Below are 24,738 nucleotides of genomic sequence, written 5' to 3'. Positions count from 1 at the left end.
CCCGGGAGTCACAGAGGCAGAGTGGTAGTAGAGCTTCTACGAGAAGGTGATACCTTTGGGGTATTCTCGAGAGTAAGGGAATGCTCGGAATATACTTAAATATCAATATCTCCCGCTCTCTGGAAGGTCGTGTATCTTTCGCTTACCTACCTATTCGCCTTTTACTCGACTTCACTAGACCTCACTTGCCTTTACTAAACTTTAGTGGCCTTTGCTAAACCTCATTTACCTATATGAAACCTCACCTACCTTTACCAAACCTCACTTACCTTTACCAAACCTCACTTACCTTTACCACACCTCACTTACCTTTATTGGACTTTACGTCCAACCCTCACCCGCCTTTACTCGACTTCACTCGACTTCACTGGACTTCACTGGACTTTACTGGACTTCACTGGCCGTTACTACAACCTTCTAGCCCAGCAACTATGCAATGTATCGGGAACCTCGTTATCTGCATTATGGCTATTCTCACCGCAGTTGATGGACATTACTCCCCTACCCCCCGGACATTAGTGACAATGGTATTGTCAAAGCCTGTCGAGGTGTCGCTATATCCGAGACCAGTGAAATTCTCGGCACACACTGTCGACTTGGCGACTTATCCAGTACCAGCGACACTCTCGCAAGGCACTGTCGACATGGCGACTTATCCAGTACCGGCGACACTCTCGCAAGGCACTGTCGACGCGGCGACTTATCCAGTACCGGCGACACTCTCGCAAGGCACTGTCAATATGGCGACTTATCCAGTACCAGCGACAGTTTCGCAAGGCACTGTCGACATGCCGGCATCTTCAATAGCAACAAATGCAGTCGAGACGCCATCTGCTGTAGGGACGCCATATACTGTTGGGACGCCACTTGCTGTCGGGACACCATCTCCAGTAGGGACACCACTTGCTGCCGGGACACCATCTCCAGTAGGGCCGCCATTTCCAATAGGGACGCCATTTCCAGTAGGGAACCCACCTGCAGTAGGAACGCCATTTGCAGTAGGAGCGCCATTTGCAGACGGGTCACCATTTGCAGCCGGAACACCATTTGGCTCAGGTATGAATTTGTCTCCCTCATCTAACCCAGCCTTTTACTAAAAAACCTCGTCAGAAAACTTCCAAGCCCAGACCACAACCGCTCCCGAAGCCCTCATCACTCCAGCGGCTTCCGTGCTCAACATAACAGTAGAAGTCGCCTCCACGCCCATTTTCGAAACCTCATGCGAAAACCTGCCCGGCATGATACTCGCATACACGACAATATTCTACAGCACAACGAATATCACCGCTGCAGCATATAGTCACCCGGCCTCGAGCAGAGTTTGTCTCGTTAACTTGGGCATGACCATCTCACAGAAAAGTTTGCCGCCCTCCACCCTAACGCACACGGTGCACTGGTCTGCCGAGTATGTGGTCAATGTCGACGAACAAACCTCTGGTCGTACGAATATCTTTCCGGATCCAAAGGCATCAGGGATGAAACCTCAGTACAGCAGTACTTCACAAGGCAGCTCGAAAACCGGTTCTCTGAATACGACTTCGACGGCAGCTTCTGGCGGCAGCGCTTCGGGATCGCAGAGTGGAGACAATGGAGTTGGGTCAGGGCCTCAGAGCACATCGATGATGAAGTATCAGGAGATCGCCGTTACTTCATCAGCGCAAGGTAGCTCGGAACATGTCCTAGGTGCAGCAGGTGGATCTGCAAGTGCTGCTCCGTACGAATCTGCAAATGCTGCTCCGCACGAATCTGCAAGTGCTGCTCCGTACGAATCTGCGAGTCCTGCTTCGTACGCATCTGCAAGGCCTGCTCCGTACGAATCTGCGAGTCCTGCTTCGTACGCATCTGCAAGTCCTGCTTCGTACGAATCTGCAAGTCCTGCTTCGTACGGATCTGGAAGTCCTGCTTCGTACGGATCTGGAAGTCCTGCTTCGTACGGATAGACGACTTCGTTGAATCAAAATCAAAACTACATGTGTCTTGCCATTAACGAAGCGTTCTTCTTCTTCAGAATCTTCAGAGTCTTCTTCTTCAGAGTCAACACCGCGATAGCCCCAAGCACGCCAACCAGCTCTAATGGCGCGATACTGGCGAGACGACTGGCACTAATGAGAGAGACGCTCAACAGCACCGCAGAAATACGGAGAGCAGTAAATATGATCGTCGAAATTCCGGCGATACCTTACTGACTCAAATGCAGTCGTACGCAAGTTACGACTATGTTATCCGGTTCGAACAAGGTCGCACCGAGATTGAGAGCCACCCTACAGACCGTCCTCGGGGTGAATATAGTGGATCTATGCTGAACAGAACGTAGAAGGAGAAGAAAAAAAAAACAGGCGGCCGGGAGTGGGGTGGCACCGAGTGCGCAAACCATCACGCAGCGTCGCACCACACCGCTCTTAGCATCTCGAGACGCAGGGACGGACACACCACACCGCACGCTGTCACCGCAGCGTGATAACTACGCTGCCAGGGTTCGAGAAGAGGTGAACGTATTTCTCAGCTCTGTTCTAGAGAACAGTATAAAGCAGGGTCTTGGCTCTCAAAGGCGATTGGAGGACATGTTGAGGTGCTGTCGTCCTATCCGTTCCCAGGGACGAGTGAAAGAGTTTGAGAAGTTTGAGAGATAGATTTCGACTTTCCTCGGGGCTGTTTGAAAAATTTCTTTCACGAGTTCGCTCTGATGTTTGTTGTCTTCTCTTTCTCATGACAGCCTAGGGCGAACCCTTTCTGCGTGGTTGTGAGCTGCTGGAGAACTAATCATGTGCCCTGAAAGCGGTGCGAGGATATCCGCTGAGAGCAATGGTACGAGCTCGGCCTTGTTCCTGGTTGAAGTGTCTGGTAGCTTTTTCTAGCCGAGACATGGAGAAGAATCAATATTCACTTGTTGAACAATACAACCTCCCCCAGCTTTCCACTCCTGATCCTCTCCAGTACCCTCTTTTCACTCATCTTCATTTCCACGCAAATCTGATCCATACAACATTTGCCATCCAAATACGCTCGTAATCTTTCGTCTTGCTCCGTCCTCATCTGATCCGCACTCCTGTGACTTTGACTCAAGCTCGAAGGATGTGGACCCGAAGGAGGTGTAGCCCAGCCAGAAGACAAAGCAGCTCTCTTCCACGCACGATCATACTCTCGGATAGCCTCGTCTCCCGATCGAGGACCAGAGCGCGCGAGCCTGGTACCACCAGAAGAGCGAATACCAGAGCGGGTGGAGACAGGTGACAGAGGGCGGCGTTGGTCTAGCGCAACAGCGTATTTATGGATGCGGCGCAGGAAGCCTTTGATGATTCCGAAGGTGATGAGGCGGCGGATGTCGATGTTGATGATGTCTGGTTTGTGAGTGAGGCAAAATTCTTGGAGTTGAATGCCTGGTCTCAGACCGGCGTATAAGAGGATGATGCGATCGCGCGAGGGAATGTCTGATTTGTGGTCACTGGCGGTGTCTGGTTTACGCCCATCAGGAGAGGACTTGCCGTCGTCTGCTTGATCTGGGATAGCCACGTAGTGTCGACACTCGTCCTGCAGATCTGTATCGCTGACGAAATGCGTGAATTCTTCGGTACTCGTATAAATTGCTTGGAAATGGAAGATATCGAGCAGGATGGCTCTACCATGATGGACCAATTCCTTGACGGCACGTTTGACCAGTTTCAATTCCACGTCTGACAGTTCTGCAATCTTGCGGACATGCCTGATGCCATCGATGTGCTCATGAATCCTCTGCAGGGTGAGATCCCACGTCCACTCGCCCTGCGTTGGAATTGAGCGTACCAACAGCGGCACATCCCAACTTCTGACCTTCTTCGGCGACTCAATGGCAAATTGTTTTTGCAGCTCCAGCCGCAGGTTCAGCACGTGTATATCGTCCTGCCCATCCGTATGATCCACTCGTATACACGTTTCACCATATGCGTTCATATCCTCAAAGATGCGCTCTAACAGTGTGTAGACTCTGCCTGGGCTGTCTCCCGGATAGCCCGCTTCGCCCGCCAGCTTGAGGCCAGGTAGGTCCTCTTCCGTCTGGAGTATGCAGCCATTCCACTCCAGTCCCACAAAGAAGCGGGCAATCTTCCGGAGGATCTGCTCCCAGGGCTTAGCATCGTCGTCTTCCGCGAGCACTAGACAGACGTTGAAGGTGAAGCGGTTGCGGTGGTAGTGTTCATGCTCGAGGGTGATGGGATAGCCGAGCACACGATAGCCATTGTTGCAGATGGACAGCGGCTGGTTGCAGAGGTCGTAGGGCGCGATGATGTATGAGGAGATGTCGCTCCAGTTCACGAGAGTGGCATGCTCGGCAGCGGATGACTTGATGGTGTTGTTGGGGTACTGATGGATCACCGACGGGCCTCGTTCGGGTTGAAAGCGAGCGTAGAAGATGGCGTGCAGCATGGGATGGATCGTAGAGACGTTATGGTATACCTGCTACATGGTGTATTAATCTGTACCTGCTATTGTTTTGGCGGAGTGAACAAGAACATGAAGCTTCCCTCTCCAGTTCTCCACTCTACTCCATTCCCGACTAGTCTTGTTCTAGACTAGTTCTAACACCGAAACCATTGATTGATTGATTGATTGATTATGTAATACCCAAGATTGATCTCGCAGACATTGCCCTGCCATGCTATGCCATGCCATGCCAAACCAATGATGCCATGCAATGCCACGCCCGCTTTTTACCTATTTCTCTCTGTATATGCCGATAGATGCCGATGGATCATGATGGAATGCAGTCTGATTGATGCATTGTCGCCGACATTGTTTTGCCTGTAGATGTAAGTACATAGAGGTGCCAGGAAATCATTGTGGTGCTTGGTCACGTAAAGTCATATACAAGGCATGGGGTTTGCGAAAGCGAGTACATCAGGTATACATGAGGTTTGATATAGAGCATGAACAATGAGAAGTGCAAGTGGCCTCGTCGTTTCATCAAAACGTAGCATACAGTCTGAAGTACAGCTACGGTACAGGTTTTTTTATCTCAAGCCCTTCTCTCTCTCGAGGATGTGGTAGTGTGTATGTGAGGTAAGCTGCAGTAGCTTCCCCCTGCAATTCACAATTGCTGGAATTGTCACGACGGCAAAAATGAAAAGCCGACCGTTCCTTTTTTTTTCTCATGGCTCGTCACAAAAAACAACGTCGTATGACATTTAACGGCAGCAGTAACCACCGTCAATGATGAGATCGGCACCAGTCGTGTAGGTGGATGCGTCCGACATGAAGTAGACGTAAGCGGCCTTGAGCTCCTTGGCGAGACCGTCACGGCCCATGGGGATCATGGAGTGCCACAGCTTCTGCACGTCCTTGGCCACGAAGTCGGAGAGACCAGTGTCGATGTAACCGGGCGAGATGGAGTTGACACGGGCAAAGTCGCGCCACTCGTTGGCCAGGGACTTGGCCATGTGGATGCAGCCGGCCTTGGCGACGTTGTAGGATGTCTGTTCTTGTGGGAAGTTGGCAATGTGGCCTGACATGGAAGATGTGATGACGAGAGATCCCGTTCCGCGCTCCTTGAAGTGGTGGCCGACAGCCTTGGCACAGTGGAAGGTGCCGTTCAAGTCAATCTGGACGACGTGGTTCCAGGCCTCAACAGAGCCATCGAGGATGCCAGAATCCGCAGTGGCACCGGCGTTGGCGACAAAGGCGTCAATCTTGCCAAAGTCCTGGATGACGTCCTTGACGAGCTTCTCCACGCTCTCGTAGTTGTCGATCTGGCACTTGTATGCCTTGACCTTGACGCCATACTTCTCCGCAAGCTCTTTCGCGTTCTTCTCTCCGCCCTCGGGACGGGAAGCGTATGTGATGGCCACGTCGGCACCCATCTCAGCAGCTCCGCGAGCAGCCTCGATACCCATACCCTTGGGACCCGAGGCACCAGTGACGACGACGACCTTTCCCTTCATGGAAAGCATGTCGAGGAGGCCCTCGGCTTCTGGGATTCTTTGGACCATCTTGGCAGATTGTGTGGTGGTGATGTTGGAGCGTGGTATGGGATGAAGGTGATGGTTCTGTTGACAATGTGATGATCGTCAAAGAGATGATAGTAAGTATGATGAGAGAGAGAGAGAGAGAGCTTCGGACAGGAGGGGAGAGAGAGGAAGATTTTAAAGCTCTCTGGTTGAGGGTCGAGCGACAACACTACGTAGAGTCGGTAGGCAAAGCAGTCCCATTGCTTGCTGGGGTGCCCCTCATCAGCCATCATACCAAGGTAGAACTAACGACTAACGGGCATGGTGGGGCAACAAGACCTCTCCTGACGATTGGATGTGACAGAGCTTTTGTTTTTCCCAACCTTTTTGCTTCGTCTTCGTGTATTATTTAATTCACTTGGCAAGTCTGCATGATAATAACCGATGTGAGACACTTCTCCAACGGGCAGTGCTGGAAGATGGAATTCGGCCATCATGTGACAATGAATGTAATGTAGCTGTATCACACCTAGGAGGTAGGAAATGTAGGTATACCTAGGTACGGCACGGTACAGTACAAGTACATTGTGTAGTTCTAACTACATCCGTGTATGGATGGAAGCTCGTGCGTCATCGAATAGAAGAATCTCACGGCTCCTCCGGTCCCATCTCGGCCGTCGACGTGGAGCAAACTCAGCAAATGAATGGTGATGGGTGCTGTAGCCTGTGGGTAGGTGGTCAAGTGGTGAGCATGGCATGTGGGAATACCTCCTACTAGGATTCATGTTCCTACGAGCACTTCCGGTCATCATTCTTGCATCTCCGTGAATGGATGATGTCTCACTGTCACGATGATCTCCAAAGACAAAAACAAAAGAAAAACACCAGGAACAGGGCAGGACGCTCGGACTCTGCTCTCTGACCTTTCTCCGCCACTTCTAGAGCATTCGCTGATCCATTGTGTCTTCTCCTCTGCTCAAACGCTTCATCCTCCGCCAGACGAGAGGATAAACACCAGAGTGTAGGTACCTCCTAGTAACCGTAGTATCGATCGATACTCTGCAATTCCGACATATCCCTAAACTACCTCTGAAGAAGCTCTGAGCTCCCCTGGATTTTTTTCTGCCTTCTGCATTCCGACCAAGACCGAACTTGGCTGACACACTGCCGTGCAGGAGATGCACAGTGCTTAGCTCAGCATTCAGTGAGCAGCGAGGCTCATGATTGGCAACCTGATGCAGATAGGTACAGGTACTTGAATGCAGTACCTAACCTACATGTGTCTATCTAAGCTCCGCTCCCAGTTCGAAGTAACATGTCTCAAGCGAATGCAATCCAAATTGGCGAAGGTGGTATCTCTAAATTTATCAAAACAGCAAAACCCAAAACTCCTGCTCTCAATTCTCGTCTGGCACGAGTACGTGCAAAGCACAGTGGAGTCTGAGAGCGTCTCCATATGGCTTTTTCAGCCCGGGCGAAACGCCAAACGCCTTGCTGAAATCGAATGTAAAAAGGCCATATCCACCCAGGCCCCAAGAAGCCAGTCGACAATCATCCATCGAAAAGTACAACAACATACATAACCCGACTAATGTCCTTCGTTCCCGCTGCTGTAATGCAGCAGAGGCCACGGTGCTTGTGCGCCATCACTCACAGGCAGTTGCAAGCTCCCCATCTGTGCCGCCGCAACCATATTCCCATTCGTGCCATCGGCAGCTTTGCCTCCACTCAATGCCAAGAGAGACGCTGTCGAGTGGCCCGCGTGGCCCATGTAGTCGTTAGGCATGATGGTATCTGCAAAGTGCCTCCAAGCCACTGGCCCGGCTTGTGGATACGTGCCAACCTGCTCATTAATGCCTGCCGTCGGCGGCGTCTGGTCGAAGCCATTGGACGGCTGGGTAGTAGGTGATTGAAAGGCCGCGAGGAAGTTGGTTGGTGCCGAATGTGGCCCGACACGTGATGCAGCAGCTTCTGCAGCCTGCTGGTCTGCTAGCGAGTTTACGCGCATCAGCTGTTCTTCGAGGTTCGGCTTCGTGTCGTCCGCATAGCTTGTAGTGTTGTACCCATTCAAGCCCCCTGGTGGATAAACATGGGACTCATGTGGCGCTGGGTAGGCATACTGAGCGGTCGCTTGGTACCCGTGGTTCTGTTCGTCGTGAGGACTGACATAAGCCTGACCGTGGTTGCCGTGCACTTCTCCGTTGCTGCTGTGTTCGCCGGAATACTGCTCGTTATAGCCATTGCCATTTGCGTATGCTTGAGCATGCGTCTCCCCGGGCGAAGAGGTTGCAGGTAGTGCTGCTGCGGCAGTCTTGGCTGCGATGTGGCGCTGAATGTTGCTGAGTGAAAAATCGATGATTGGGCGAATAGCGGATTGGAGATTTGAGCTCAGACCTGGGTGAGATGTTAGTGGATGTATCGTGAGCACGACATGATGATACTTACCTAGAAGCGTAGCGACTTCGGCCAAAATTTCTAGCCAGGAATCCATATCTTGTTTCAGTCTCTGAAGGTCGGTGGTTGTCATCTGATCTCTGCGCTCAGTATGTGCAAAAAGCGTAGTGAAAATGGCGGCCAAGAAATTTGTGGTCGAGTACCACGTAGTATCTAAAGCATTCAGTCCTTTCAGAGCGATTGCGCATTGCAGGAGCTTGCCACTCCAGTGCAGACAGACATCCAAGTTGCCAGAAATTAACTGTGGTGACGTCGATCGGCACAACGCAGGATGATGCAGCAGTAACTGGCATTCTGCGACTCCCAAGTCCAAGTATAGAGCGGACACACGATCCTCGTCACGAGTCTCTGGGCCGCCTCGCAACTCCGGTGGGATCTGAGCCTGAAACGACTCCAGCTCCTTCTCGAGATGACGCACGTTCGTTTCGTACTGTCCTGTCGACTTGATCGAGTATATGGTGGAGTAGACCTGCATCATGACCTTGAGCAGCTTGAAGCCTTCGATACTGGCACGAAATGAACACTGCTTCCAGCTGTTGAAGTTCTCTTCTGGCATGTTGTCTGGTATCGCCTCAGGCATTTCGATGTCAAAGTCTTCCAAACGCAGAGGCATTGGCCGGCCGAGCTTGCCACTCAGGTGAGCATGGAATATGAGTATCGTCCAGAACGTACGCTTTCTCATCTCGAGGTGGTGCGGGTCCTGCTGGACGCCGGAACTAGGCCATGCTTTTGCGGATCGATGCAATCCAGATTCGATGGCCAGGCCGAGCACCAAATTCGTGAACATCCACGCCGCGCCTGGCCGAGGCTGATTGCGTAGCTGTGAGCAAATGAGAGTGAGAGCCTGAATGTCTGCCAGCGTGTGACCAGTAATGAGATCTGGGATCAGGCTGCATGCATAGTGATAGTGGCTCATGGAATCCTCGCGGGCTTGTTCGTTATTATTGCGCACGGAGAATTGAAAATTGATGACAGTGAGGACCATATGGACCATGACGAGCTCAGCGGAATTAGCCTGGTAGTTTTCATGGTAGATCTTGTAGATCAGCGCGAAAAAGTCAGGCTTGTGCAGCAGTGGTATGAAGTTCTGTATGGAGCGAAAGTACCATTCGGCGTACACCTTGCACTGCTCGTAGGCAGGGAGCTCGGGACGGAATACCTGTTGGCGGCCGAAAGCATGCAAGAGAAAAGTTCGGTAGGACATGCCACTCTGTGCTGGGTCGGAATCGGCTGGCATGAGCTCGACCAAGTCGACTTTGGTGCCAAATAGAGCAAGCGAGGTGCCCTCAATCGGGCTCAACCAGCCGTTCTCCGACGAGACGCCCAGATAATTGTCTCCAATGCAGCCTGATCTAAAGTCTGGCAGTAATGACCCTCCCTGTGGTGTCTGTCGATCGTCGCGCATAGGCGAGGCCGCGGTCGCGGTCGCGGCCAGCACATTCTGGCTCTGTGCCGGATACACAGGGCCATTATTCACATGCGAGTCTTGCTGCTGCTGTTGCTGCTGCTGTTGTCCCCAGTACTGTCCATAATTGTTCTGTGCGGAAGGGGCCTCTTTGGGCTGGATGCCGCCGTCTCGTAATTGCTGCTGTAGCTCGATGATGTACATCTTCATGGCCGTGTTCTCATTCTCAATCTGCTCCGTGTGGCCGCGCGAGGTGGCGCGTCCCGTGATACGATCGGTGGTCCTACATTCCGTATTGTTCTGAATGCATGGCGAGCATCCTCCAGGTCGCGCATCGCATCGTATCTTGCGGACCTTGCAGCGATCGCAGGCCTGTCCTGTCCTTGTCGAAGCGCCAGATGCCTTCTTCGGCTTGGTTGCGCCGCCAGCAGAGGAAGTCGACGAGGTAGGCGCATTCAATTGCGGTTGCGGTTGTAGTTGCGCGACGGCATTGGGAGGATTGTTTTCGTGGAGAATGTGCTGCGGGTGGGCGGAGAAGTCGACATCGGTGCGAGGGATCTTGTTGGGCGGCGGAATGTGTGCGAGATCGAGGTCATGACTGCTGCCGCTGTCATCGTCGAGGTGATCCCGCTTGGCGAGGGCGGTGTTTGTGCTCAAAGGCATCTTCCGGTGTGAGGTGGAAGTTGCCGTCGAAGGCGTCGGTGTGCTCGCACATAAGAATCGAGCCGCGTCCGTTCGATGATCGGGGGAGTGGGCACTCGGCTAGTTCTGAATGGTACCTTGCTGTAGTCTATAGCCTACGCGACGGACAGGTACCGCTGTTGACCGCCATGCGATTGGGATACTACCTCCTAGGGATAGAGTGTCGGAGAGTACAGTCAAGTAGGTACATGTAGGTACATGTAGGTACCTGAGGCAAGCAAGGTATTTCTACGCTACCTCCTACCTTATGCACCTGGGTTAATCTTGGCCCTGCACTCCGCGTTCGACATTTCACCCAGAGGTTAGGTAAGGTAGGTCAGGTACATGTACACCACGCCCTCATTTTGCACATACCTACTGCCACTTCACTTCACTTCACTTCACTTCACTCTCCATTACCTAGTGTTCTCCTCACTTCGGCAATGGAGACAATATCGCTTCCGCATCTGCCAGATCACCCGCTGCATGTGGCGCTCTTTGCCGACGTGCAAAACGCACCGTTTCTGCGGAAGCAGCTCCTGGATGGCAACACCGACTTTCAGTATGCCTTTCTCGATGCCTCCGTGCTGCTCTCTCGCACCCACGTGCTCTCTGCCTGCTGGCGAGCCATCAACGACCAGCTGGCCGACCGCATGAAGAGCCATAATGTGCACTCGGAAATTGTCTTTGCCATGTCGCCCAATAATAATGTGTGTCTCCTCCCCCCGGTCCCCTCTGTACCTAGCTCTTAAAGATATATAGACTCACGTGCATATTAGATTGGCGAGTCTTTCCGACGCTTTGGCGTGCAGGATGAGAGCAAGAACATTGTCGCGATCAAGGTCGCCGGCGACAGGTCCGCGGTTGAGCAGCACCTCCTGCAGAATGTGGAAGGCAAACCCACCAAACTATCAGACGAGGCCTTGGCGACCATCCACGATGCTGGCAGAATTCGCAAGATATACCGACTTGACGCACCCAAGAAAGGTGAAGCGGTGCAGCTTGGAAAAGAGGCCGAAGCGTTTGTGATTGGAAGCATGGCATTGAAAGGCGCATGAGACGTCCCAACCTACCTATAAGGTATCTGATTCGTTTGTCGAGCCGACGTTCGTTCTTCGCCTTTTTGCATTGCCATATCCCGTGTGTGGGTTACCCGGCATCACAACTGCACCGTCGTACCAATCGCCTCTGCCGCTGTCACTGAGACATTCACGTCTTGAGCAACAGTCCCACCGCTGACGCCGACCGCTCCAATGAAATATCCATCTGCATCGATGATAGGTTGCCCCCCACCGAAGACTACCAGGCCATCATTTGTTTCTTCAATGCCGAAAAGGTCGTTTCCTGCACCAGGCTGAGACCGGTTGTAGAAACCAGATGATGGGAAGAGGCCATTGAACAGCGCAACAGTTTTGGCTTTCTTGATGCTAATGTCGACGCTGGCGAGGAAAGCGTTGTCCATCCGGAGGAATGCAACGAGTTGCGCAGAAGGGTCTACAATTGCGATGTTGTTTGGGACACTGTGGAGGTTAGCTGGAGCGCTCGAATCGGAAGACCGCACGCAGACGTACCCAATAGCCATCGACTGCTGTACAGCAGCATCGATCGCCGTCCACGCCTGGGTCGCATTGATGTAATGCCGCTGTTGCGGAACAGAGCCCCATCCATTCGTCAACGTGCGATTGACAGTCTCCTGTGCAGACACTACACCCGCCAACAAAGCCAGAGTCGAAGTTCTCATTTTCAAGACTTCTACAACGTACCAGGACCAGCACACAAACCGGATCCCATCTGTCTCACATGCTTCCCAGATTCTACATATATGTATTCTTTTCGTGTCACCCCGCACGCATTCTATCCGAAGCCGAAGACTTTCCCGGAGAATGCATGCTCCTCTTTATGCCCTTTACCCGGCTGTGACAGAGGATTCCTTGCTTCAATGTCGATGTTGATCACATCAGCGTATGCCATGCGTGTGGCTGCTGCAATGATGACTGTAGCTGAGCTCAATAGAGCAATCCGGAGGGCGTGCTCTGCGATTGAGTTTGCGGGGAGGTGGGTGTAGGGTCCAAACCTTCCTGGAATCCTTCGGTCCACACTCTTGGTTCTTCATCCGTTTCTAGTTGCCCTTTCTCTTTCATTTCCCTCCTCTTGAATGGTATGAAGCTGATGACAGAGATAGCTCATCGCATCGGCAATGGCGGCGGAGCATGCGAAGAAGAAGACGACGAGGAGGCGGAAGACGAAGACCCTGTCGAGTCCACTGTCGCAGTCGTCATCGTCATCGTTGTCGTCGCATCACCACTCGTATCTGTATTACTCCAACCCACAGCATTTTGCTGATTTTTATAAACTGCGAAGAACTCACATTATTAGATCAGAATACATGTAGGAAGGTAGGTAGGTACCTAAGGTAGGTAAACTTACAAATCCAACCCATGACACTTAGAAAAAGAATTACGACAGACAGCCAAATAACATAGATCCAATGATCGTCGTAGATCCAGAAAAAGACGTATTTGGCTCGTTTCCATTTGCGGTTGCGGGGTCTACTATCGCTGTTGATGTCGTTGATGTCGCGGGTGCTGATGTGGGTTGCAGAAGAAGAAGGAAGACTATTTCTTCTCCTAGATGGTGAGGTGTGACTTTCCTGCTGTTCTTCTTCTTCTTCTTCTTCTTCTTCTTCTTCCTGCTGTTCTCGTTCTCGTTGATGTATTGGTGGTATTGGAGGTTGTATTTGTGGTTGTAAATGTTGACTCCCTACTATCCCATCCCTCTCCACAACCAGAGTACTTGCAGGTGTAGTAGACGAACTCGGGAAAGAATGCTGTGGTGGTGGTGCCATCATCATCATCACCTCTTTTCTCTTGCTCTTTCTCGCGTATTCCGATTATTCTTATCAAAGTGGTAGTAGTGGTAGTACATCCCGTCACCATTACAGGCAGAGGGGATAAAAGAAAAAAAAACAAGAAGTCAAAAAGGAAAAAAGAAAGAAGAGAAGAAGAAGACCAAGATTCAAACATTTTCCTGTCTTAACTAGTACCTAAGGGTACCTAAGAGTAAGTAACTGTTATGTTACCTTACCTACTAAATCAAAATGCAGTGTTTGCCTAAGGTAGGTAGGTAGACAGGAGGTACAGCCTCTCCCAGCTCCTGCATGCAAGGGACCGGTTGTGGGAATGTTGCACGTGCGAAGAAGACTGTCTCCCTCCCTGGGAGAGAAGAAACCTTGGAAATAAAAAAACGGGTTTGGGAGGTGGGTACATGTACCTGTATGTAGCACGATGGAAAGCGGGAGAGGGAGGGAGGCTTGGGTACGTGAACGGGTGGAGTGGAGTCTCTGTTTCTTCTTGTTTTTTTTTGGTGGTGGTGGCTGGTGTGTGTGTGTAGCAATGTCAGACATGTGATAGAAGAGGAAGTTTGCTACCTGACCTACCTACGTGGTAGGCAAGTATTTTTTGTGGTTTCGAGAGGGTGTTGTATTCTATAAGCAAGGTACCTTCAGGTACCTTAGGAATGAATTAACCAGCCGATATAATCCAAGTATACAAATGCATGAATTTCTGTCGTGGGTCAAGAGGGCAACAATTTGGTTCTTCTTCTTTTTTTTATCAGGAGGAGACTTGTGTCGCCTTTTTTTCTTCCCCCTGGGTGGTCCATCAACGGCCGCCCGCAGAGTTAAGACCAGTTTTATTCCGCTCCCCTAGGAGGTACTGTGACATGGGAACAAACACGGTCTGGCCATTCATGATCCATGGCATCGCGAACGCTCTTTTTCTTTCTCGGTATGCAGCAGTGCACTGTAGATGGTGCTTGGAAGTCTTGTGTGGCGGTTGTGGCGAGAGCCGGTCCTCTTCTTTGAGGTCCACGATGGCAGCTCCGGGAGGAGATGTCTCCGTTGGGGGACGGAGTTGGTAGGAGGTACCAGTCTGCGACGAAGGATTGAGACGGTTGAGGGCTGGTCGTACCGTTTGCAGAATTGGCGTAGGTACTGCATGAACAATTTCCCGGTTGGTGGTTCTCAAGAAAGAAAAGACCTCTCGCAGATCCCGAGATGCCGCCAAAATCCTCATTCCCCGATTTTCCCGATATACCCTTATCGATCATACAGGTACCTCAACCTCTTTCCCCCCTCCTCACATAGGTGTATTCCTCATCCACAAATCCAACTCTTACACCTAAACGCCGTCGCAAAATACAACATGCCCACCCACTGACTACACCTCACATGCATCTCCGGATCCGTAACATTCTTCTCCGCCACACAATTCCCCACCACATTCCCCTGCAAATCATTCACCACATACTCCCCACTCTCCCAATCTCTCACGAAATTCAACTGTCCCGAACCACACACGCCTCCCACGGAACTTGGGTACGGATCGCCGCGTACGGGCGCCATGGTGCCGTTGTGGATGTAGTTGTTGTCTTCGGCGTGGATGAGGTGCGAGCAGGAAAATGGCGAGGGGTCTGCGGTGTTGTTGGAGATGTTGGAGAGGACTTTGACGCCTCGTGTGCATTGTGAGAAGAAGGGGCGCGCGCCCATGCAGACGGATGTGTTGGAGACGAAGAAGTCGGCGGAGGCGGTGGAGGTGAGGAGGGTTGTTGTTAGGAGATGGGGGAAGAGGTTTGAAGTGCGCATTTTTTTTCTTTCTTCTTTTCTTCTTTTCTTTTTTTTTGGTGTTACTGCGTCTGGTGTGTTCTCTTGCTTGCTTGCTTGTTCGATTCCAAAACGACAACGGTAGGTCTGTATGTTCTTGGAAAAGAAAAACAGAAAAAACAGATATATGAGCGATACAAGACCAATACTCTGTTATTCGAAACTTATATCCTATCAGCCTCGCTTGTCCTTGAGAAGAAAAAAGCGACAACAGCAGCGACAGCAGATGAAGAGAAAAAGAGTAGATCACTCCGCCTCCCATCACCAAAGAACTCTGCGTGCGCATCGCCTATGAAATTCCAGACATCCTCGTCCGCAGCCCGTAAGCCCAGCGCGAACAGCCACTTCCACCAGGTTCAAGGGGCTTGTAACATACTTTCAACAAGGGCCTTTGATCGTAAAAAGTAGTCCATCGACTCCAACAACAATCCCTTTGTACAGATAAAAAAAGGATCTCATCATCCCAGAAATCTTACAAGCCCCAGCCTGGTTTCCGAACCAGGTATATTATGGATGTTGCGCGAACCGGAAATTTTCCATGTGCTAGATTTTCTGTTTCTGCATCACATTCGGATCGTATTCTTTTTATACCTTGTTAACCTTGTTCATTACCTTGTTAGGTTGTCACCTGTCAGTTCCCTTGTCATCAAGTCGTCAGCCGGTTGGGGAGGGATCGCTTGAGACGCTGACTGACTACATGTATGATGTACCTTGCATACCCACAGGCCCTACAGGATGTATGAGCTGTTTGGGCGAGCGAGGGTCGGGTTTCGTTGTCACCTGTCTCTAGGTACCCAGGTACTGTACCTTAGCGTGATCCGTAGGTTTTGTTGAGGCTTTGAGAGAAAGCGAGAGATGAACCAGATGATGGACAGTTTGGAGTTTTGAACACCTGGGGTAGACGGTTTGGACTTGGGGAACGCAAATGCAACATACAAGGATTTGGGCGTTCTTAGTGACCAGTCTACCTTGGTGACTTTATAAACTACAAGGTGGCTGACTATAAGATTAAGTAGAAAAATGCAAAAAAGGTGGAAAAGATTAATACCTTGATGTTTCTGTAGATGGAAGAAAGATAAAAGAAAAGCCCCCAGTTAGATGCATACCTGTATTTTGTGTGAATATATACATCCTAAGAGGTAAGTGGAGAATATTTCACGCCCAGGCTCCAATAAGACTCATACAAAACGCCCCAAAAAACACCAACCCCATCGCCACTACCCGTTTATTCCCTCTCAACGTCTTCCACGAATGATCACTCAAAAAGTCCTCTGAAAGCAAATCCACCAAACTCGTATATGCCAATAGACCTGACGAAAAAGCATTAAACGTGCCCACGACCACCAACCCCGTCGCCGAATTCGGATCATATAAATTTCTCGTCGCGATTCCAATGGCTTGGCCCAGTGGTGTCGTGCAGCCGTATGCGAGTGCCATGAGCCAGGGTTGGATGGCGTGGGGTTTCCACGTGATGGCTGCAATGCGAGAGCCCAAGGCCAGGCCTTCGAAGACTTGGTGGAAGGCGATGGCGATGAGGAGGATGACTTGTTCGCTGCCGACCGAGACGGCGAGAGCGAGGCCGATGAAGATGCTGTGGAAGAGGATGCCGCATTCGAGGAGGAGGCATTGTACGAGGAGCTTTTTGCGCTGTTGTTGTTGTTCCGAGGACGATTTTTCGGATTCCATGGGGCTGAGGCTGTCGTTGTTGTTAAGAGCGGGGGTGTTGACGTGCGTGTGGGTAGGCTTCCCTGTGAGCTGCCAGGTGTCGATGTATGGGAGACTTGCGCTCCGCTCTACGGTCTTCATGATGCTTTGGGATCGTCCCGATCGAGTGCGTCCAAATTGGGGAGTGGTTTGAGCTTTGTGCATTGATTAGAACAAGGAATTACTGATGGTACAAAGCAGAAATTCGACTTACCTGGCGTAATCTCCTCCGACAACCCCGGGGGGGTTCCGGTGAAGACCGATCTGACATCTTTCGTAGGACCCACGACAACTTCTTCATCTGGAGATATACCAGAACACAGAGACCGCCCGGGGCTGAATATCATCTCCGCAATCGTAATCATAAAGATCGCAGCCAAGGCAATCGCACCGGCCAGAGCCGGATACTGCTGATTGAAAAACGGCGGCAGACACGGATCTGTCAACGATACAAACGCCGTCGGAATCAGGTGCACAAACGCCGTGGCGATGAGAACTCCCGTTCCGAAATGTCTAAAGCCAAAATGCGCTTTCGCCGGAATGCGAAGTTGGGGAACCTTCAATGCGATAATGGGTAACGCACACGCGCTGGCAGAGACTGCGAGGATAATGAACAGTGCCCCAATGCTGAGAGAGAGATTGTAGTCCTCTTTGCGAGAGCCTGATCTGCAGGTGGTCGACATTGTCGGGGGTACTGGTGGTGTCTTCTATCGGCTGGTTCACGCAAGGATGCGGCTGCTCTCTTCTTGATATTCGGTATCAAAGTTCTTCTCACAAACGAGTGCTATAGCGGGTATGCTGATGATGGGACCAAGGTAAGAGAAGGAGTGGCAGGTCCTCACAGTAGTCAAGTCTCTCCCAGAACGATAGAAATCCCCATACGTTTGTTCCTTGGCTTGGTCGACTTGGCAGCTTGTAGTTCGACTTGGCGCTGCAGTATAGACGGGCGGAGTCGGAACTGCGCAGCACATCCGAGGGGAGGAGAAGATGCATTGGATCTCACGAGGCGGCGGTGTAAGAGTAAGTACGCGATGCTGTTGTTGAAGCAGCAGCATGATGACATTGGGTATCTACGCTCCCTACATGTATATCTTACCTCCCAAGTATTTCTGCGACGCGTCACTAGAGCTGGTCTTCTCGTGGAGTCTGTCCATATCGAACAGGATACACCTGCATCATTAAGGTATGGTAGGTAATTCGTCCTTCGTCCTCTCATCGAGGTCCACGGGCATGTTGATCATGATGAAGACCCATGATTCGCAAGATCAGCTCAATCGAGTGGAATAAGCGTCGACACGATGAGCCATCCGTGATACTTATCATCGAAAGGTCAGAAATGCGGTTTCTTGAAGGATACATGGCGGTAGAGGAGGTTGGTACATGAAGTTGGTCGCTTGCTTCTCCTGGCGGATCCTACCGATATTGCTCTCGTGCCAAGACTGTGGCTTTGTGATCCGTGCAGTGAAGTATAGGTATTGCTGTCATACTAGGAGGTAGGTAGACCAGGCCAAGGTTCTAATCAGATTTTGATTAAACAGTGGACAGATTCAGTTGAATAGTTGTTCAAATGCGAGCGTCCTCTTTCAGTTCTTCATGCAAGAATGAGCAGAATTAAGTACTGCCATTGCCATTGCCAGTATACATGTAGCTCTTCACCACCTCCAACACATTTCTCGCCTTCTCCCCCATCTCCTTCCTCCCCTCCATATCGCCTGCCCACAGATCGAATTCCTTCCACCACCACGAATGCGTGACTCCATCCCTTCCGAGATAGCCCTGTCCGCCGCGCTTCTGCCATGGCTTATCGACAATGTAATGCAAAGCCACCACTTCGTCGTCTCTCCACGCAGCCGAATGCCAGTATCTGTGCGTCTTCATCGCGTTGTACTGCCAGCCCAGCGGTAGCCAGCGATCCTTGAAGAAAACATCCATAAAGTTCTGATCTGGAAAAGTGAATGTTGCCACTCTCGGATCTGTCAATCGGAAGTTGTCGATTCTCTCCCATACCTCCCGAGTCGGTGTGCATACAAAGACTCCGGAATTGAGTAGCTGGTAGGTAATCTCTTGGCCGGGAGTCTTTGCTTGTGGCACGGGAGCCTTCAAGGCGGAGGGGTGAACGAGAGGCGTACAAGGACAGTTCTCTACATTCCATTCGGGAGGCGCCCAAGGGTCGTTGTCCACGTTACAGACGCAGGCATGATGCGCGAGAATCCAGTCAGGGCCGGGGCGGGGTATGTCGAAGATGTTGTCGGGGTTCTTGAAGATCATGATGTCTGCGTCAAGGAAGCATACCGCTTCGGGAGTTTGATGGAGTTGCAGAGCAGCCAGAGTGTGTGAGTCGTCCATCGGCTCGAAAGCGCGGAGCTTCGTCAGAGTGTCATCGAATCTCCCAGCCACTGGCTTGAGGTCTTTTGGAAGACTGATCGGTTGTACTAGCTGGGTCCGACATAGAGGGTAGATGGCGGCGAGGTTTTGGAGGCAGTCTATGCAGTCCTCGGAAAGGGCAGAAGTGTACTGGATAATGATCGGATATTGGGAGCCATGCTTGTAGAGGGAGTGCACAAGCAAGACCACGCCTGGGAGGTAAGATCCTCGAGTAATCAATGTAATCCAGACTCGGGATGAGGGCGATGGTCTCACTGTCTGGCCTACAGCCATATTGACACTCTGCGCTCTGCCTTCTTACCTCCTTCTCCTTCTCCTTTTAGTTCACTTCTAGTCCTCCGTCTAGTCTATGAGTACAGGTACTTCACATTCACATGAATGGCACTGCTGATTTCACGCACTAGCTGGATACAGGTAGGAGGTAATGTATGGCCGCATGTCTGGACGCCAAATGGGATGAGCAATGCATTACGACATGACCTTTCGCTTTCTTCAGGCTGCCTGCAGTGCGGGAAGACTCGTGGTCCAATAGAGTGAACTAACTTAATCAATATTTGATGGATGAGGACCGTGGTTCCATCCAGCTTGGCGAGACTGTGCCACGGTGCCACAGTACCGCGTAGACTCAGGCTAGACTGTTCCTCCCTCGTTCTCGTCCCGCTCTGCCATCCACATTGCATCGGCCATCACAATCAATGGCTCCGGCAATGATGTCAACGATATGGAACTTGCCCATCGGTACTACGGAGCTACTGGACTGTCCTGTATGGGTCGGGGTCGGGTCCAAGCAGCTTGTTTGGTTGGAATGTTGCCAAACTCTCCTTCGACCACGACTACCTACAGTACCCTACCTCCTACCAGGCTACCTGTACCTTGTGCATTCTGGCCGCTAGGAGGAGGAGGAGGAGGAGGCGGCGGCCATGTCAGCAGCTCCCGTCTACTTCACCTGTACCCTGGGCCAGGCGGTGTTGTACAGGACGGCCGACAAATTCACCAACATCAACGATTTCATTCAGGATACCGCTGACACCCTCCCCCACGCCCCTGCGGTCGGGTTCTGCCATCCCGCCGGTCCAGATGTCTCTGAACAATGGGGCCATACCGTGCTGTCCTTTGCAGAAGTCTTGCAGGGCTCCTATGCCACCGCGCAGATCATATCTGAACGAATCAGCATACCGGAACGGGAGACTGTCGCTCTACTCTGTCCCAGCACAGTCGAATTCCTGTTCACATGGCTGGCCTTGATGCGACTCGGCCATCCGGTGTTATTGATCGCACCACAGTGCCCCGCCAGTGCTGTCGCAAGCCTGAGTCAGCAGTGCAACGTCAGATATATATTCTACGATGACATGTACCTAGACCTTGCCCAAGACGCTGTCAAGCATACAGAGGCCGCAGAATGGCGTCTGGAACACCACCTTTTGCCTTTCGCTGCTGGTGGCTTGGACCCATACTCCTTGGCTCGAAGAGCACAACAGCGAATTCCGCGTGCATTTCCTGTAGGAAGTGACGACGTTGCCTATCTACATCATACATCCGGCACTTCATCTGGCATCCCGAAGCCCATTCCACAGACCCATTTTGCGGGTGCCGGTGCCTGTCCTCGACTCGACGGGTCTGGGCACGCAACCTTCACCACCACACCTCTATACCATGGAGGCATCGCTGACCTCTTTCGCGCCTGGACAAGCAATGCACTCATATGGTTGTTCCCTGGCAAAGGTGCCCCGATTACCGCGACCAACATCATCAAGTGCTTGGAAATTGCTCGGACCGCTGACACGCCCCCTGTCGCATACTTCTCATCCGTGCCCTACGTGCTGGAAATGATGGCCTCTGACGACAGAGGACTGCAGCATCTTCAAGCCATGGACATCATAGCCGTCGGCGGTGCAGCGTTGACGTCTGAAGTGGGCGACCGCCTGGTGAGGCAAGGCGTCAATCTCACTTCGAGGTTTGGAAGTGCCGAGTGTGGCTTCTTGATGTCGTCCCATCGTGAGTACGAAAGAGACCAAGCATGGGACTTCTTGCGAGCTCATGGAGAGCTCAGCTTTGAGCCGCGAGAAGGAGGTCTATACGAGCTTGTGGTGCCCCCAAGCTGGCCGCACATCTCAAAGACAGACAAAGTCGGTGACGATGGATCCTTTGCAACCTGCGATCTGTTCAGGCCACACGCGAGCATTCCTAACGCTTGGCGATATGATTCTCGGGCTGATTCGCAATTGACGTTGGTCACTGGCAAGAAGTTCGATCCTGCGCCGCTCGAAGACGCGATTGCCGCCAAGTCAATATCGATACAAGATGTCTTGATCTTTGGCGAAGGCAAACCATACCCTGGCGCCTTGCTTTTCCGTTCCGCTCAGGCTGCCGATAAATCTGACGATGAGCTGTTGAACGAAATCGGCCCTCAGGTCGAGGAGCTCAACCGTGGGAGCCAGCAACACGCTCGAATACCGAGCAGTACCCTCCTCATGATGCCCTACATTGAAACACCGCTACAGAAGAGTAGCAAAGGCACAGTGATGCGCAAGCTGGCAGAAGAGCAGTACGCGTCAGAAATCAAGGCAGCATATGAAGGATCGTCGTCGGGAGGAAGCAGTATCGCTGACGTGGAGGTCGAATCATTTGTGCTTGATGCCGTACGTGCTGTAATGAGCTCTTCAGACAGTCCATCTGCTTCACTACAGTCCGATACCGACCTCTTCGCCTATGGTATAGACTCGGTAGCTAGCGTTCAAATACGGCATGCTGTTTCAAGACTGTTACCGGAGACCTCTGGTCGACTGCCTTTGACTATTGTTCAGGACACTGGATCTGTCCGCAAGCTGAGCCAGGCTCTAATCGACCTGCGGCATGACCGCAAAGTACCCCAAGCAGGAATGGAAGACCCTGCTGAGCTGATGCGCGGGCTCGTGCAACAATACAGTTCGCTCAACTCTGTGAGCAACCCTGGATCAAGCGATTTGCCTACTCCACCTCCAACGCCTGCTTGGCAAAAACACACCCCGGGCAAGATTGCGCTACTCACCGGTCCAACAGGCTCGCTGGGAAGTCAGCTTCTAGGCCAATTGATCAAGTCCCCGGATGTGTCACGCATTCATCTCCTCCTTCGAGGGGCTTCACGATATGCGGCCGAAGAACGAGTAAGGAAGGCTCTTTCTTCCAGACGGATATCGATATCCGCGAAAGATTATCCCAAGATAAAAGTGCATACCTGCTCCCTGTCCGATCCCCATTTGGGTCTCTCGGCGCAGACGTATACAGAACTTGCGCAAGAGGTTGATCTCATCTACCATATGGCCTGGGCTGTGGATTTCATCCTGCCTCTGCCGGGTTTTAGACAGCATTTTGCAGGTCTCCAGGCACTGCTCAGCTTGGCTCTGGCACACTCCAAGTGGACTGCACTGTGTGGGCGTCCTATTCCCGCAAAGCTCATCTTTTGCTCCAGCACTGCTTCTGTTGCTTCTTACGACAGGATTCACCCGGGCATCGAAGTCCCCGAGGAGATTGTCAACCACACCACGAGTAGTGGCAGCATCGGCTACTCTCGCTCGAAGTGGGTGGCAGAGAACATCTGCTCCCAGGCTGTCATGGCACACCCGGAACTCCGTGGTGCTGTCAGCGTCGTGCGAGTCGGACAGCTGAGTGGGGACTCTGTGCACGGCGTCTGGAATAAGAGTGAAGCTTACCCACTCATGATCTCCAGTGCCAAGGTGACCGGGTGCTTGCCAGCCCTGCCGCAAGAGAGTGTCGGCTGGTTTCCTGTTGACCTCGCTGCCGAGGCATTTGTGGAGCTGGGCTTGAGTGGCCTCGAGATGGCTAGCAAATCCGTGGTTGGTGATGTGCGAGTGGTGCACGTACTCAACCAGTGTAGCACACCAACCTGGCGCGAGCTGCTCGAATGGCTTTCGAAAGAGAGCAGTTTCGAGGTGGTAGAGCCATCCGAATGGCTCACTCGCCTTGAGGCATTATCACAGTCTGAGAGTGAGAGCAAGAATCAGCATGCATGTCTGAAGCTCCTAGAGTTCTGGAAGACAGCCTATGGAAGTCTCCCTGATGATGACGCTTTGCAACGGAAACTCACATATAAGACGGCAGAGTCGCTGAAAAGTATGCCCGTCTTGCGTTCTGTGAAGCCTGTAGACGAAGAGTACGCACGGAAGCTGTGGAGATGGATAGCGGAGAACAATTGAGCATACGATGAGTTGGACCGTGCTGCATGATCTGGTCCTCAGGCTCGAGAGCATTGAAATTTGCTGCCACAGAGTGTCTCTACTTCTACCTACACACATACCAAAACTTCACTGGTCAGGATTGCAACTATCGAGAAGTGATCCAATCACATATCACGTTCCGCAAATTCGAAAAGGAAACATTTGGCGTTGAATAGAAGTTTTTTCACTGCTAATTGAGAATGGACGACTTGGTGCGTGTTGTTGGTGTGGTTGATCGCTTGGGGTCTGAGGTTGAGGCTGAGGTTGAGGCTGAGGTTGAGGTTGAGCAGGGAACAGAGGCAGAGGCAGAGGGAGAGGGAGAGGGAGAGGGAGAGGGAGAGGCAGAGGGACAGGCAGACAGGGAGGCAGAGGGAGAGGCAGAAACAGAAACAGAGGCAGAGGCAGATACAGATGCAGAGGCAGAGGCAGACTCAGACTCAGAAACAGATACAGAGGCGTGGGCAGAGTGGGCAGAGTGGGCAGCGTGGGACATGGTGGAACGTAAGTCCGAGACTCACCTCCCAAGATATCCCCTTATACCGCGAGTACTGAACACCTTTCTCACACATAAAACAGACCTCCGCGCAGTTCTTGTCGAGCAGATCTCTCTCGCCGAGACTGACGAGCTCCTCGAGAGCGAAGAGGAAGAGCCGCCCACTTTTAACGAACGTTTCCTCCGCTACGAATTGAGCCATGAGGGCCAAATGGAACTCATGGAGACTCTGGGTGGTCCACTTAACATGCGATTGCCACGTCGACTCCTCAGAACCTTGAAAAGGGCCTGGAAAGACTGGGCACGCCTTGAAGAGATTGAGAGGGAATTATTGTTGTAGCGACAAGTAAGGTTGTCTGGGGAGAAGCGTGTACTGATAGCTCCCATCCCCCCTCTCAAAATAAAGAAGCCCATGAGAGGCTGTTTCTTCACCGCCGCAGAATCCAATTGAAGACGATTGTCTGACCGTGGCTAAAAATTCAAGCCCTCTTTGTTACTACTACTACTACTACTAACAACAGATCCAGTCCAGTCTACTCCAGTCCAGTTCATTCCAACCCATTCCATTCCGTTTCACTCTATCTAACATTAAATAGCCATCTATTTCATCTCTTCTCATCTCATTTCTCTATTACAACCTACCATACCACGTCAAGACACCACCCAACTTCCCCAGAACCCCTACTCGAGATCTACCAGAGAAAGACAAAGAGAAAGAGTTTGAGGAAATAGAGCTTCACCCGCAAGATGGGACTGTTATCAAGCAAGCATACACCGCAGCAGAGGTAGCGTGCTGGGACATTTCGAGCTCCCCCCCCCCCCCCCCC

At 51.8% G+C, this 24,738-nt stretch overlaps 12 protein-coding genes across 12 annotated transcripts; 5 read left to right on the top strand and 7 right to left on the bottom strand.

The window, feature by feature from the left end:
- Window positions 1-442: 442 nt before the first annotated feature.
- On the top strand, window positions 443-2,107 carry SEPMUDRAFT_124530 (uncharacterized protein). The gene is made up of 2 exons (XM_016901922.1): window positions 443-591; window positions 640-2,107. The coding sequence occupies exon 2, from the start codon at window positions 1,239-1,241 to the stop codon at window positions 1,938-1,940; it is 702 nt and encodes a 233-aa protein (XP_016762451.1). The 5' UTR covers window positions 443-591; window positions 640-1,238; the 3' UTR covers window positions 1,941-2,107.
- Window positions 780-1,061, top strand: SEPMUDRAFT_17452 (uncharacterized protein; the record flags this gene model as incomplete). The annotated part of the gene is made up of 1 exon (XM_016908295.1): window positions 780-1,061. A coding segment is annotated over one exon (282 nt), but the record flags the coding sequence as incomplete, so codon positions are not given.
- A 1,139-nt stretch (window positions 2,108-3,246) lies between the features above and the next one.
- On the bottom strand, window positions 3,247-4,398 carry SEPMUDRAFT_22153 (nitrogen permease regulator 2; the record flags this gene model as incomplete). Its single annotated transcript, XM_016908349.1, has 1 exon — window positions 3,247-4,398. A coding segment is annotated over one exon (1,152 nt), but the record flags the coding sequence as incomplete, so codon positions are not given.
- A 428-nt stretch (window positions 4,399-4,826) lies between these two features.
- On the bottom strand, window positions 4,827-6,087 carry SEPMUDRAFT_148076 (NADP-dependent mannitol dehydrogenase). Its single transcript, XM_016904685.1, has one exon. The coding sequence runs from the start codon at window positions 5,955-5,957 to the stop codon at window positions 5,157-5,159; it is 801 nt and encodes a 266-aa protein (XP_016762449.1). The 5' UTR covers window positions 5,958-6,087; the 3' UTR covers window positions 4,827-5,156.
- A 1,124-nt stretch (window positions 6,088-7,211) lies between these two features.
- On the bottom strand, window positions 7,212-10,629 carry SEPMUDRAFT_148074 (Fungal_trans-domain-containing protein). Its single transcript, XM_016904684.1, has 2 exons — window positions 8,361-10,629; window positions 7,212-8,309 (listed from the first exon to the last, which is right to left on the bottom strand). The coding sequence occupies exons 1-2, from the start codon at window positions 10,435-10,437 to the stop codon at window positions 7,504-7,506; spliced, it is 2,883 nt and encodes a 960-aa protein (XP_016762448.1). The 5' UTR covers window positions 10,438-10,629; the 3' UTR covers window positions 7,212-7,503.
- Window positions 10,630-10,833: 204 nt separating this feature from the next.
- Window positions 10,834-12,226, top strand: SEPMUDRAFT_148073 (CGI-121-domain-containing protein). The gene is made up of 2 exons (XM_016904683.1): window positions 10,834-11,165; window positions 11,235-12,226. The coding sequence occupies exons 1-2, from the start codon at window positions 10,899-10,901 to the stop codon at window positions 11,511-11,513; spliced, it is 546 nt and encodes a 181-aa protein (XP_016762446.1). The 5' UTR covers window positions 10,834-10,898; the 3' UTR covers window positions 11,514-12,226.
- On the bottom strand, window positions 11,615-12,196 carry SEPMUDRAFT_115603 (DUF336-domain-containing protein; the record flags this gene model as incomplete). The annotated part of the gene is made up of 2 exons (XM_016901179.1): window positions 11,615-11,975; window positions 12,027-12,196. 2 exons carry the CDS (start codon window positions 12,194-12,196, stop codon window positions 11,615-11,617), a joined length of 531 nt encoding a protein of 176 aa, XP_016762447.1.
- A 2,382-nt stretch (window positions 12,227-14,608) lies between the features above and the next one.
- On the bottom strand, window positions 14,609-15,097 carry SEPMUDRAFT_115602 (uncharacterized protein; the record flags this gene model as incomplete). Its single annotated transcript, XM_016901178.1, has 1 exon — window positions 14,609-15,097. The coding sequence occupies one exon, from the start codon at window positions 15,095-15,097 to the stop codon at window positions 14,609-14,611; it is 489 nt and encodes a 162-aa protein (XP_016762445.1).
- A 1,163-nt stretch (window positions 15,098-16,260) lies between these two features.
- SEPMUDRAFT_82457 (Zinc/iron permease) lies at window positions 16,261-17,607 on the bottom strand. Its single transcript, XM_016910308.1, has 2 exons — window positions 17,034-17,607; window positions 16,261-16,974 (listed from the first exon to the last, which is right to left on the bottom strand). Exons 1-2 carry the CDS (start codon window positions 17,500-17,502, stop codon window positions 16,271-16,273), a joined length of 1,173 nt encoding a protein of 390 aa, XP_016762444.1. The 5' UTR covers window positions 17,503-17,607; the 3' UTR covers window positions 16,261-16,270.
- A 403-nt stretch (window positions 17,608-18,010) lies between these two features.
- On the bottom strand, window positions 18,011-19,611 carry SEPMUDRAFT_148072 (glycosyltransferase family 8 protein). The gene has a single exon (XM_016904682.1). The coding sequence runs from the start codon at window positions 19,475-19,477 to the stop codon at window positions 18,431-18,433; it is 1,047 nt and encodes a 348-aa protein (XP_016762443.1). The 5' UTR covers window positions 19,478-19,611; the 3' UTR covers window positions 18,011-18,430.
- A 294-nt stretch (window positions 19,612-19,905) lies between these two features.
- SEPMUDRAFT_148071 (acetyl-CoA synthetase-like protein) lies at window positions 19,906-24,341 on the top strand. Its single transcript, XM_016904681.1, has 2 exons — window positions 19,906-23,919; window positions 23,995-24,341. Exon 1 carries the CDS (start codon window positions 20,125-20,127, stop codon window positions 23,395-23,397), a length of 3,273 nt encoding a protein of 1,090 aa, XP_016762441.1. The 5' UTR covers window positions 19,906-20,124; the 3' UTR covers window positions 23,398-23,919; window positions 23,995-24,341.
- On the top strand, window positions 23,619-24,251 carry SEPMUDRAFT_115598 (uncharacterized protein; the record flags this gene model as incomplete). Its single annotated transcript, XM_016901177.1, has 2 exons — window positions 23,619-23,919; window positions 23,995-24,251. The coding sequence occupies 2 exons, from the start codon at window positions 23,619-23,621 to the stop codon at window positions 24,249-24,251; spliced, it is 558 nt and encodes a 185-aa protein (XP_016762442.1).
- Window positions 24,342-24,738: the final 397 nt, after the last annotated feature.

This window comes from Sphaerulina musiva (assembly GCF_000320565.1).
Source record: "Sphaerulina musiva SO2202 unplaced genomic scaffold SEPMUscaffold_3, whole genome shotgun sequence".
NCBI classification, from domain to species: domain Eukaryota; kingdom Fungi; phylum Ascomycota; class Dothideomycetes; order Mycosphaerellales; family Mycosphaerellaceae; genus Sphaerulina; species Sphaerulina musiva.
Note: the sequence above shows the minus strand (reverse complement) of the source record. Positions and strands in the feature narration are given on the sequence as shown.